The sequence below is a fragment of the Miniopterus schreibersii genome (assembly GCF_964146895.1).
Source record: "Miniopterus schreibersii genome assembly, chromosome: 21".
Lineage (NCBI taxonomy): Eukaryota > Metazoa > Chordata > Mammalia > Chiroptera > Miniopteridae > Miniopterus > Miniopterus schreibersii.
The window spans coordinates 11191826-11205365 of NC_138123.1; the positions used below are offsets into that span (position 1 = coordinate 11191826).

Consider the following 13540-nt stretch of genomic DNA (forward strand, 5'->3'; position numbering starts at 1 on the left):
CCGTGAAAAAGAAAACTGACTTTTTAGAGAGCAGTGAAGCACTAAAGTTAGTAAAATGGATACAGCTTAGGCCACCAAAGTTATAGTAAAAGTTACCAATGTCTAGGGAACTAATCAGTCTCTACGTCTCTAAAACATATCTTGACACCTGACTCTTATCAGTGGTATAGTTTCAATGTAATAGAATAGCTTTTAAAATAAGCTGCTGATCTCAGCCGCCCGATGATCTGGGCACGAGACAGTATTAAACAGCCGTGGGACAATTACCCGTGTGGAAGCAGTTTTGATCCCAGTGGGGAGGACGTGAGGCACAAAATCAAACAGAGCTCTGTTCAAATCTTCCCTCTTACCCTTGCTCAATTCTGTGACCTTAAGCAAGTTTACCTTCCATAAACATTATTTTCTTTATCAGTTAAATATAAATTTTAAGAGTTGCTTTAAAGAATTATTATGAGAATTGCATAAGATAATACAGTAAAAAAAGAAAATAGGTGTACAGTAGACTGGTGATCAATTCTAGTTTCCTATGTTGCTTTTATGGCCGATTACTGTAGACTTACAAACCTACACAGATCATCTAAGAAAGAACTTACGACAAAGGGTCAATAATTCCAAAAGTAAGTAATGTCGTTGCTGAGTGCTGAACCTCAATGGCTTACAAATTTGTTACGTCTCAATTGGATAATTATATTCTATGGCTTCTAGACACGTCACTGGCAATAAGAAAAGAAGGTCTGACACTTAAATCAATCTTTCACCCTTGAGTTTCTAAGCTGCAACATCAGATGTGTTAAAATCACTCAGTTCATCGAGTTTTCTGCTTATTATAGTATACTTTACCATGGTTCACAGCTCAGGAAACATAGAAAACCACTACAATTTTATACACATAAAGATACAGATTAAATTTTACAGCTGGAATCTTAACATGTAGAGCCACGTTGCACGAGTTTTATCGTTATCGACAGTACAGATTACTTTTTGTCCGGGTTTTCTTTGGCACTGTCATATACAACAAAGAATTCAGCAATACATGCCTTGGAAATAAGAATTTAGAAAAATCTAATGCATTATCTCAAATCACTATTTAGTTGTGCCTCAAAAAGAAAATTTTTTTAAGCTGTAAAAATAATGAGAGACTATTTTGAGGGCACAGTTTTTCTCCCTTATTTCTGACTTTCTTTCTTTACCCCTTTATCATCTTCATCTCACTCACTAGCAGGCCAATTAAATAACCATCAGCTGAGTCCCCTCCGTCCCTCCAAGTGCCCCAGCCCCGTGGAGGCCTCTGCTCCGACAAAAGGACGCTGGGAAGCCCCGCTTTACAACACTATCCTTAAAAATATACTATCTTTACTCCTACAACAATCAGCCAACCTAGTCACATTTTTAACAAGTCCCTGACCGATCCTGTACCCTCATATCTCCTCCAGGGGGAGCACAACTGTCACGTATGATGCAGGACTGCTGCTTTTTTAAAAGGGAAATCACTTCATACTTGGAAAATTCTCAAAAGTCACCAAAGTCTTTAATTTTACAAAGAAGAACACTATGTCCCAAATAGCCTTTGTGTGTTGTACATACTAACTACCTATGGAACTAAACCTAGAACCCACGATGAGTCTTTTTGTTTCCCACTAGACCACACTCAAGAGAACAGGCACTCTTTTTACTCAGTAATTACTTAGTAACTTCTAATACTACATTATTTTCAAAAGCATAGTTGGGAGAATATATAAATGATTTTTTTAATGGTTTTATGTCCAAAAGAGCAATTGCTATCCACAATACTATTGTATATAAGTGTTTCCTTTCTTTACGTTTTTTTTTAAGTCCTTTTGGGTACAAGAAAAAAAAGACATAAAATTTTGACTTTTAGTAACAGGAAAAAAGTTTCTATGAAAATTAAACGACACTAACTAATGTTTCATCCACCAAAGCAACTTAAGAATATCAACTGATTTTCTTGATAGATTTTTTTTTTTAAATCATAACACATGACTATTAGTTTGGCCAAGCACCTCTCCACACGGCATTTCCTGGGTGGGGGCACCTCGCGCTGGAGCCAGCCGCTGAAGGTGCAACTCTGGCTGGGTATAGAACGATGCCGCTTCTGAGAAGCTTGTTCTCCGTTCCACTTCAAGGCTGTTTCTTTGCAAAGTCTCAGTGGAAGAAAACATCCCCTCCTGCCAGACAGAATTCCCCTGCACACTCAGTGAACCAAGGGTGGCCTAGCTAGCAGGCCAGACGGGAAAATAAATCGGGGTCCCTCACAATTTTAAGGCAAATACAAGCGAAAGGGACTCAGCATCCTAAAATAAGATCTTCTTACCTGCTGAACCGCATCTGAACAATTTTTCAGAGTTTCCAAAACAGCAGACTGAGGTTCTGGGTTGGAAAAGGAGAAGACAGTCAATATATTAAAGAATAAACTTTCCCCTTTCTTCGATAAGAAAATAAAACCAGCTAAAATCTACCTTTCCCGTAAATACCCAAAACACCCAGTTTATCTTGGAATTAAGCTTTTGTGTTATGAGTACAGGGCTGTTTTTCAGTCTATTGAACACATACACATGATGACCAACACCTGTCATCAGTTACTTTTAAAACTGGAATAGGCCTATGCCCTTCCTGACACATCAATCATGGTTGCTTTTCTCAATCTCTAGTTTCTATTTTGTACCAGAAAACACCTGCTGAGACATTCACTTTTTATATGATTCACTTAGCTGTAGTCCGCGCAGTGAGCGAACCCCACTCACCAACCTTGAACGATGGGATCTCAAGTGCCTTGTCTAACCGTTGACAAATTACCCTCTGATCTCAATGAGGGATAATGAATACTGTCACCAAGAGGCACTGAGTAATAAGGGGCTTTGACCCTTTAGTCTGTCACTTGGGAGTCTATAAAAACACTTCACGCCGAAAAACCTAAGAGATAAGCAAGTCCAGGATTTTCTTGTTAAGTGAGGGGGCACCTTCTTCCTCCTTGTATCCCCAGCTTCTAGAATAGTGCCTGGCGCACAGTAGGTGTTTAAAATACAAGTAATTTGTCGGATGGAATAAAAGAAGTGATCAGAAGAATGACCAGCCCATGGACGTGGTGCCACCATGAGGAGTGAGTGTCTTGAGTAGGGCGGGAGGAGGAGGATTTTATAACTGGCAACACAGATGCCACTTTGCCACTAGCTACTTCCTGCAGCTCAGCTAAAAAGGTAATTTTCAAAACAAAAATCATTGCGAATAGCATGAATTAGTCAGCAACAGATGTCACTGTGATAATAGAGTATTACCAAGTGCCCTTAAAATACAACCATTTTCCCAGACAAATACTGTATTTCACTGAGTTACTCAAAAAGCAATTCTCTCTTATACTCACATATCTGTACTCTGAACTCAACACCAGAGTTAGCCGATTTTGAATAAATATCCTTAACATCAAAGCTAGACAACAGTTCCCATTAAAGCAAATCCAAACTCTGAAACACCTTTGTTTCCTGCTTTTAGTCACCCCCAAGCCCCTCAGATACAACAGGCCCAAGATAAGATCCTGGGGCTGTGGATAGATGAAGAGAACTTTATGTTCGTTTCTATTTAGCTCCTAACAAGGACCCAAAGGACCCCCTGGTGGGACACTAACAGTTCTTTCCATCAGAAATGCATACATTTCCCAGCTTTTTCCTACAGTCCTGGACTTCTGGGCTCTGATGGTGGTCAGAAGGTGTTCGGTTTACCAGGAGAGTGGACTATGAAGACGGGTCGGTCAACACTCTGAACACCTCCACCCGGACTCTCGGTCTCCTTCTAAAACTCAACGGCAGCCTGAGTTGAATTAATTCTCCCATCCTCAGCCCTTTCACTAGACTTTTTATTCCTTGAATCGGTGTGTTACAGCATCTAAGAGAAGCCTCTCAAAATACTCTCTTCAAAATCATGAGCTGATCTGTAGAAGTTGGGGAGGGTCAAGGCCTTAAGATGAAGACGTACAGACTAACTGCACTAAAAATGAAGGGAAGTGAAAAAGAATACTTAGAAGAAGAGAGAAAAATGAAAGGTAGGGACAAGAAAATCAGTACAGAATAAAAATAAGAGAGAGAGAGAAAGGGAAGGGGTAAGAAACAGAAAGGGCCAAGAGAGGCCTGAGAAATGGCGATGTGTTGTGAGTGGAAAGCACACAGCGTGTGGGGCCAATGAAAATCAAACTGGCTTCAGTTTTCCCTTCTCTTTTTCTCTCTAGATATTTTGGTATTTTCAATTATTTATTTGTTTTTTTATTTAAGAGTGGTTGGTACAGAATCTTAATAGTTTCAGGTGTACAATATAGTGATTGGCCACTTTTATACCTTACAATGTGATCACTCCACTAATTCTAGTTACCATCTGTCACCATGTAAACTTATGACAATATTATTGACGAAGTCCCCCTTCCCCTTTTCAACTATCCCCTCACCCCCTCCCTTCTGGTAACCATCCCTTTGGTCTCTGTTTCGACGAGTCAGATTTTGTTTTGTTTACTTTGTGCTCAGAGTTCACATATGAGTGAAACCATGCAGTACTTGTCTTTCTCTGCCTGACTTGTTTCATTTAACACAATACCCTCCAGATCCATCCATGTCATTGCAAGTAGCAAGATTTCGTTCTTTTTCGTGGCTGCATAATATTCCATTGTGTGTATATACCACATCTTCTTCATTCATTTGTCTGTGATGAACACCTAAGTTGCTTCCATATCTTGGCTATTGGTAAACAATGCTGCAGTGAACACAGGGGTGCATGTGTCTTTTCAAATGGGTCGTCCCATTTTCTTTGGATAAATACTCAGAAACAGAATTGCTGATCATATGATATATCTATTTTTAGTGTTTGGAAGAATCTCCGGCTTCTGAGCTGGCTCAAGTCTAAAGTCATGGGGCAGGTGTATTTGAGCAATGTGCTTAGTTCTAATATCCTCAGAATGATCGCCCCTCACACAAACCCTGTGGCGCTTGCTACCAACACTCTGCTCTTCCAGGATCCGGGGGTGCCTTCTACTCAGTTCTGGAACTGACAGCCAGTCCTCATTAATATTCATCGACTAGGGTGGCTGTTTTTAAAGAGTAACCCAGTGAGGGCTCCCTCAAGGGTACATTTGAAACTGCCAACTTTGCTAACTCTTCTTAAGAATTAAGAAACTAGACTGTTCTTTAGAAAACATCACTGTGGAGCGGAGTAGGAGAAAATGTTCCATTTTGTTAAAGTCACTTCGCAAAATTCTGAGAATAATCTAAACTTCTGGTTTCCCTCCAATTTCAAGTACATCTCAGAAATGACCTCGCTATCATCACAAAGTAAGTTTATGGCACATAAAACAAAGCAAACCTGGGTGAGCTTTACATTTGCAGAGAGAAGACAGAAAAAAAAAAAATTAGTAAGGTGTATCTCTCTGCTTTCACTGAGAAATAAGTCAAATAACTCCTTTAAAATACACAAAATATTCCTTCTAAAAATGAATTAAGCAGTTTCTAACACTTTTACATTCTAAGTTAAAATGCACTTACATACAACATTACTAAGTTAAAGTTTCTTCAATGGTATACATCAATTTGATTTAAACCTAGTCAATGTAATTGAAAGGTAACTCGTTCAAATGTATTTAAGCAGCATGACTTATGCTTAAGCTGCCTAATAAAAGGTAGACTTTTTTATTTTTGGTATACCACGTCCTTCCACAAATGAAGATAGGGTTAAACACGTAATTTCCCTAAAAGAGTCCAACCCTGTGTTGTGCTTATTGGATTATTTAATAGTATGGATTTGCCCCTCACTGCCAACAAAAGGTTCTACACACAGGCTTTAGCTTCCGTAGGTAAGGGGTAGTGCAGGCAGATTTTAGAAAAGGGGGGAGGGAAAGAAAATGGAAAATTATCTCTAGCAGATACAGTCTGTGTCTTTTGGCACATTTTACCCCTTGGCCAAGCGAGACGCTGAGAGGCAGAATGCCACCCAACTCTGCCTTGGCCCTTAGGGAATTCCTGCAGCATCTCGGCTGAATGTGTGTTCAAGCGGTTGGACTCAACCTGGGAATGAGCTGCTGACCCCGCATCTGCACTACATCGCACAGAATCTCTTCTTAGGAACCATTAGAAACACTTCTTTTCAATATTAGAGGCCAGAAAAGCGCTGCTCTGAGAGACTTGCTTCTAATTTCATGGACACAGGAGATAATACAGAATTAATTGTCCCCATTTCACTTTCTTCTTTAAATCTGAGGGTTAAATCTGCAACTACCTTTGAAAACCGTCGGTCCCCCTGAAATACATTTCAGTATGCTAGCTCACCTCAGCTTCTTTTTATTGCTCCATCCGAAATGCCTTTCCGTTTGGTCCAGTTTCCTTGGTAATCCTGTCCACACCTTAGATATTTATGAGCTGCCCAAATCTTTTCTTTTTGGAGCAAAGTTGGGTCACAGCTCTTTGCCCCAGCATATACACACATTTTTTAGAATTTCTGCACAGAAAGATCCTGCCCTGTTTCTACTAGCTCTCCTTCCATATATTTTACTCCAGGGTTTTCTGTGCTCAAATTGCCTTTCTAAAAATCATTCCTGTGTTTACTCTCTTGGCCACTCATATTTTCAAAGACAGGGAAGGGGCATGATTTCCCAAAGACGCACCAAGAATGACCAAGGCCCTGTTTCTATCTAGACATCCTACTCGTGTTCTCCATGGATTTGAAAACTGAAGGCAATTATCTCTTTGATTTTGTGTAAATCTACTGGATAACCTTTGAAACTTGGTATTGAGCCTCTAAAATGTTCCACAAGATGTTTCAACACACACACAACTCTCCCTAAAATGCTTGTATTCTACATGCTGAGTAGATATTTTATTTACTTAGATCTTTTTCAAAAGAGATCTTCATTTAGTCACCCAAATGTTTAAGTATACACTATGTGTCCAAAGGTCTTGAAATGCTGGGAGTCTACTAAGATGACAGTTGTGTATCAACAGATACATTACAATACATACAAATTCAAATGATAGAGATATTAATAAAATGCCATGAGACTCCAGAAAAAGAAGGTAATCATGGCAGGGGAAGGGTTGCATTGTATAAATTAAAAAAAAAAAAAAAAAAAAAAGTGAAGACAGAAAAGGTTAAGAAACAAAAGAAATAAAAAGGGTTTCTTCTTATCAATGTTTCTGCCACCAACTTTTGGAGCATGTTGTGTCCTAATTTCCTGTCCAGGTAGCCTTCACCTCCAGGAGGCAGTCTACAATACTACAAAAGGTCGATTTTAACACCTGAGGCTAAGGAGACAATGCCAACATGTAGGGAGTCAGGGTGGGAGGAAAAGGTGCCCAGGAGTCTGCACCCCCTGCCCCTCACTGGGGGGAGGAGCACGGGGCTCCGCCTTGGCCTCTGCACTTCAAATTCATATACAGGAGGGTCAGTATCTTGGTCAATATATGTGAAAGCAAAAAAAAAACACCTCTTTAACAGAAGAAAGCATGGAAAAATTAAAGTGAGATCCAAGAGAAAAGCAGAAGAGGCGGCACCGTGGATGTGAATTAGCTGGACACGGGAAATAGTAAACAATAGAGGCCAAAAAAAGCCAAAAAGACAAATTCTCAATTTTCTGAAATAGAACAGCAAGTCTTTCCTCTTTGGGGGAAAAAAGTCATTGAACTCTTTTACTTTAAATTAAAATTGAAAGGGGCTACATGTCACAAATAGTAGTTTCAGCCATAATGTCACTACCCAAGAATGTGTAGCAATCAGTTGTAAGTACACTGCAAGTAGTTCATTACTGTTAATAAATGTGATCAAAGTTTGCAATTGTTGTTTTTTTTAAAAACCAGCAGACTCTACACACGGTTTTCACTCTATTATGATCATTCTCACTCTTACAACTGGCTGCTTGAGCATGAGAGGGAGTGTGGTGTGGTCCCCAGAATGAGAATGCCCCAGGAGTCACAGAGGGAAATGTGTATAAAGTGCCACTAGGCGGGTTGGACAAAAGAATGCCCTGTGGCTGTTGCTGTTTGTAGCAGGTCGGTTGGAGTAAAACAAGTCGCCGCATTAAATTACTTACCTCCATCACCCTCTTAAAGAATGCATATTTTAAAAGGAGACAAGTCATTATATTAAAAATTACTTGCTCTGGCATTTTTCAAACTACATCAAGTAATGATAAAAAGTCAGATTACAAACTTCCTCGTATTAATTCCAGCTATCGTCATTTACCAAACTAAAATTCAGATAATCACTAATGAACTTTTAATAAGTTTCATAACTGTTTTTAAAGTGCCTTACAATTTTAGGACAATGTAAATGTTTCAGTTAGAAAGGTTGAGAAAGATAGACACTCCATGAAAGAGAATATGAAATATCACCCTAACCAATGATGGAGAAATTAAGGGATGAATGACCATTAAAAGAACTCTCAATGAAACAGATCGGTTCTCCTGGTCACAAGTCACTTCTGAGAAACGCGTGGCTAGGTGAGCTCGCTGTGCCATCACTGAGTGCCCTGGCACAAACCTAGGTGGCACAGCTTACTACACGCCTAGACTGCATGGTAGAGCCTGCTGCTGTACAAAACACAAGATTAAATCAGGCACAGGAGAAGGTGATGCCATCGAGAGACGTGGTAAACACGAGATGCCTGAGGCTGCCGCCGGTGGAACACAGCAGAGTGTTTCACAGCAAACAGTTCCTCTCTAAGTACAAAGATTAAGAAGTAATGTCAAGTGGCATCAGCAACGTGGCACACTGAGAAGACGCCACTGTTTCTCCTCTTAAATTTACAAGTCAGACAACTACAACTCAACCAAGAATCCCTCGCTTGACACACAGACACGCCTAGAAGATCTACCATAAGGACACCTGAAGGTGGGCATAGGGACTCACTAAGGGTAAAAGAGAAAAGACTCAAATAAAATCAGAATTGAAAGAGAAGTTACAACAAACGCCACAGAAATGCAAAGGGCTGTACAAGCGCACCATGAAAGGCCACACGCCACCAAGTTCGACGATCTAGAAATATACAGTCTGAACCATGAAGAACTGGAAAACCTAAATAGACCCATCATTAATAAGGGCATTGAAGAAATAATCAAAACCCTCCTAAAAAACAAAAAGGACGAGATGGCTTCAATGGTGAATTCTACCAGACATCCAAAGAGATTCGACACCAATCATTCTCCACGTCTTCCAAGACAAAAGAGGAGGAAGTAGTTCCCAATTCCTTTTATGAGGCCAGCATTACCTGATACCAAAACCTGGCAAGGACAATACAAAAAAAGGAAATTACAGGCCAATATATCTGATGAACATAGAGACAGAAATCCTAAACCAAACACTCGTAAAGCAAATACATTAAGAGGATGATGCATCATGATCAAGTGGGGATCGTTCCAGGGATGCAAGGGTGGGTCAAGATATGCAAATCAATCAACGTGATAAACCACACTAACAAAATAAAAGATAAAAATCATACGATCACATCAATAGATGCAGAAAAAGCATTTGACAAGATACTACATCCATTTATGATTAAAACACTCACTAAAAGGGGTAGAGAAGTCAAGTACCTCAACATAATAAAGGCCCTCAACTGATATCACACTCAATGATCAAAAACTGGAAGCTTTTCTGCTAAGACTAGGAACAAAAATTTTTTCTCTCCAAATTGCTTTGGCCATTGGGGTCTTTTGTGGTTCCATAGAAATCTGAGGAATTTTTGCTCTATATCTGTGAAGGGGACAATTGGTAACATGGTCATATGGGCACTTCAACTGCTGATTCTTCCAATCCATGAACATGGACTATCTTTCCATTCATTTGTGTCCTGTTCAATTTCTTTCAACAATGTCTTGTAGTTTCCAGCTTACACGTACTCCAACTCCTTTACTGAATTGAATCTTAGGTATTTTATTCTTTTTGTTGCAATTGTTAAATAAATGGGATCATTTTCACAATTTCTTTCCATGACATTTTATTGTTAGTATGTAGGAACGCAACAGACTTTTGTATATTGGTTTTGTATCCTGCAACTTTAACTGTGCTTATTGTTTCTAAAAGTCTTTTGGTGGAGTCTTTATGGTTGTCTATACGTAAAATTCTCTCATTTTCAAATAATGACTTTGACTTTTCCCCAATTTGGATGCCTTTTATTTCTTTTTTGCCTGCTTGCTTTGGCCTATTCTCGCCACCGTTATTCCATATAGTCATTTATTATTATCAAGTATTAGGTATTGTACATAATTGTATGTGCTGTACTTTTATACGATACGCAGTGCAATAGGTTTGTTTCCACCAGCAGCACCACTAACATGTGAGTAATGCGTGCACTAACATTATGATGGCTACATCATCACCAAGTGACAGGAATTTTTCAGCTCCAAGGTTGTACATGAGTCCATGAATGATCGAAACATTGTCATGTGATGTGCGACTGTAGGTCAACACCTGGCTACTTCCTACCAGAAATGAATTCTTAACATAAACAGATAGAACGGTATATTTACCGTTCTGTGCTTTTCCTTTTAAAACCAAATATGCTTTTATGTGCTACCTTTACTTTCAGATGTTATATTAGAACCCCTTCATCTCGGAAGATCTCTGCATTGAGGAACTCTATCTGGAACCTTGATTAACTGTGCTGAGTTATGACACACTCAGAGCTCTACATGAAACAGCGTTTCATGTGCTGTTGATTTCAGGAACTATATCCACCAAGTGAACACTACGCCGTGTTTCAGAGCATCAGACATTAAAAGGGGAACAATGCAGGGTAGGGTGGGGGGCCCCATTCAGTGTCTCAGCACAAAGAAAGAGGGAAGTGTATCGTAAGGAGATGGGAATCAACACAGGAGCTTATGAGCACTAGGCCGCTTTGCAGATCTTTGGGCAGGAGCCAGGAATAAAATTGTTAACACTGTGGGGCACTGTTGGTTTAAAAGGGACTTGTGAGGACGATAAGACATGAAATAATAATTACCGTATCAACAGCAAACTCTTAAACCAAGCCAGTCACTGCATTCTGAATGCTAATTCTATACTTTAACATACCTTGTTAACTCATAATTCTCAAAATAGCCCTAAGCAGTAGATGTTATTTTATCACCTTTTTGCAGATGAAGAAACTGAACACAGTAATTAGGAAACTTTCTCCATGGAAGTCAGAGGGGGAAAAACAAACTCAAAATTCTTAACTCTCACACCCACGCTACCATTCAGGAAAATTTGGTGAGAGAGAGATTTCTGAATAGCAATGATGACCTATTTTCTCTTCTCTTATAGATCAGAAGTCAATATTCCTAATCAGTCTACCAGGAATAAACTGGGAATTTATCACATCAAAGTGAAAAGAAGAATTAAAACAAACAAATTCAATAAAACATTTTAACACAAATACGATTCTTCATTCTATCCAGCAAATACACATTTCTCTACTGGTTTGGGGCTCTGTATGAAGCTGATGATAATCTCATGCTCCCTTCCTGGCCAATTAACACAAAATACTTTAAGACCACAAAAGGGGCCAAGAGAAGAGGGAAAAAAAATACATATATATATTTTAAAGAAAAATAAATATTACCTCTGAATGCTGTAAAATTTTTAAAGATTACTTAAATTTTAGATTCAGCAAAGCGTGCATCTCTGTCCTGCCTCTCCCTGTTATCTCTGAAGGCAGAGAAAAGTATTAAGAAAAGCCCAGGGGAAGCAGCAGTGGGAGAAAGGTAATAGAAATTTCCCTCTGGAGCTCCCACAGCTCACCCAAGACAAGGAGCTTCAGCTTTAGGGGGTGGCTACAGCTGGACATGCTATATTTCTCGAACTTTAGTAAACACAGTAATAACTGGACAATTCCAGTCCCGTTCCCCCAAATTCCAACACAGCAGCCTTGAAGATGGAGCATAAGGTTTTTCAATTTTACAAGCCTCCCAGGGATTTTCCCTGTTATCTGCAGATTATAATCTAAGAAATACCTTGAAGAGAAATGCAAGCTCACTACCTAGCAAGCACTGTGTCCCACACCTTCAGGACGTTCACTGGTCCCGGGGCCTACCTGGCACAGCGTCCTTGGGCCTGTGTTCTTCATCAGAAGGGTGGGATGGTGACCACACAGATGGGACTCGCCTGGGAAACTGCCCTTCTGTGTAATCCAGGGAGTGTGTGGGTTGGCTAACGGCAGCCCAGGTGTAAAGTTGATCTTGCTATATTTAAAAACAAAAAAAATTTAAGCTATTTATTCAATCGCAAAAATGAAGTCATCTTGACTGATACATTACAACATCATTTTTAACATAAATATACATGCGGGATGTGTGTATACAGGGGTGGGCAAACGTAGGGTTACAGTTGTTAGTATGCAAAGGAGTTTATTCTCGTATTATTATTTATTAATTATTGTGTTACTTATCTCTATTACAACTGTAAACCTACTGTTGCCCACCCCTGTGTGTGTGTATGTGTATATATGTATATATATATGCATATATATAAAACATTAAAAGAGCATTTTACCCTATTAATGAGGATTCATAACATACATTCCTGCACACAGTCATTTCATTTTCTTAACCATGCTTGCCACAATTTTTTATAGTAAAATCTACATTTCCTTGAATGCAGAGATGCCATGTGGGCCTGCAGAGAATTAAAACATCAGAGAATCAGACATTTAACCGGAGAACTCCCTGGACAGTGTCTTTAATCCATTTGAATTCATGATGTCGCTTTAAAATCTGTCTAAACACTTGAGGCACCGTCACAGGACAGGCTGTCCTTGGGCACCACAGGCCATATCAGCTCCCTTGTGGTCAACACAAAAGGTCCGGAAAACCAACTCATCTCAGGTCCCGGCTGCAAAGAGGCTCGGGAGGGAAACCACGAGAAGGAAATGAACCTGCCAAGAACGAAAGAACTGGACAGGGATCTCCTGGCACAGCAAGCTCTCCCCAGCTGCAGAACCGCAGAATCTGGGCAGAAGGAGGCTCAGAACACCCCCCAGTGCCAAGGAACAAAGTGGGAATCTCACAAAGAGGCCGCTTTGAGGCCGACAGGCACCTTAGGAACCTGCTCCCTTGGATTTCAGAATAATACATGTTTAACCAGCCTAGGACGCACGCTCTCATTTTAGGATGCCAGGAGAGTACCAGAGTTTTCTTGGCATTTTTGCTGATTGTCACTAAGTTTTTCGATCAATGAGTAATTGCCCTGCGGCACTTCCTCAACAACCCATGAATGTCTTTTTCTCTGCTGCATTTCTGTTTAACATTTCAGGAATGTCTCTGTGATTTTCCTGACTGATGTATGTGAGCTAAGCTCCTTGCTACCAGTTACCATATCCTACATCCCCCCATTTTCCTTGGGATATTGTAATAGACACACAGTGAGTACTAAGGAATTACAAGGGTCAAGATCAATAAAGGCTGTCTGTTAACAAATCAAATCAGAGTTTTATGTCTCGGTTAAAACAGGGATGTGTTTCCCGTGGCGCTGTTCAACTTCCTTAAACCCTTAAGGTCTGTTTTGACTTTGGTTGAAGTAG

General features: G+C 39.8%; 1 protein-coding gene across 2 annotated transcripts in view; it reads right to left on the minus strand.

Moving 5' to 3' along the window:
• FMN2 (formin 2) overlaps window positions 1-13540 on the minus strand; it is a 222804-nt gene that overhangs the window by 175352 nt on the left and 33912 nt on the right. For both annotated transcript variants that reach the window (XM_081124213.1, XM_081124214.1), the window contains exons 3-4: window positions 12056-12203; window positions 2333-2388 (exon numbers count right to left, since the gene is read on the minus strand). In XM_081124213.1, coding sequence (XP_080980339.1) covers window positions 2333-2388; window positions 12056-12203 — 204 coding nt within the window. The remainder of the gene's footprint in view (window positions 1-2332; window positions 2389-12055; window positions 12204-13540) is intronic.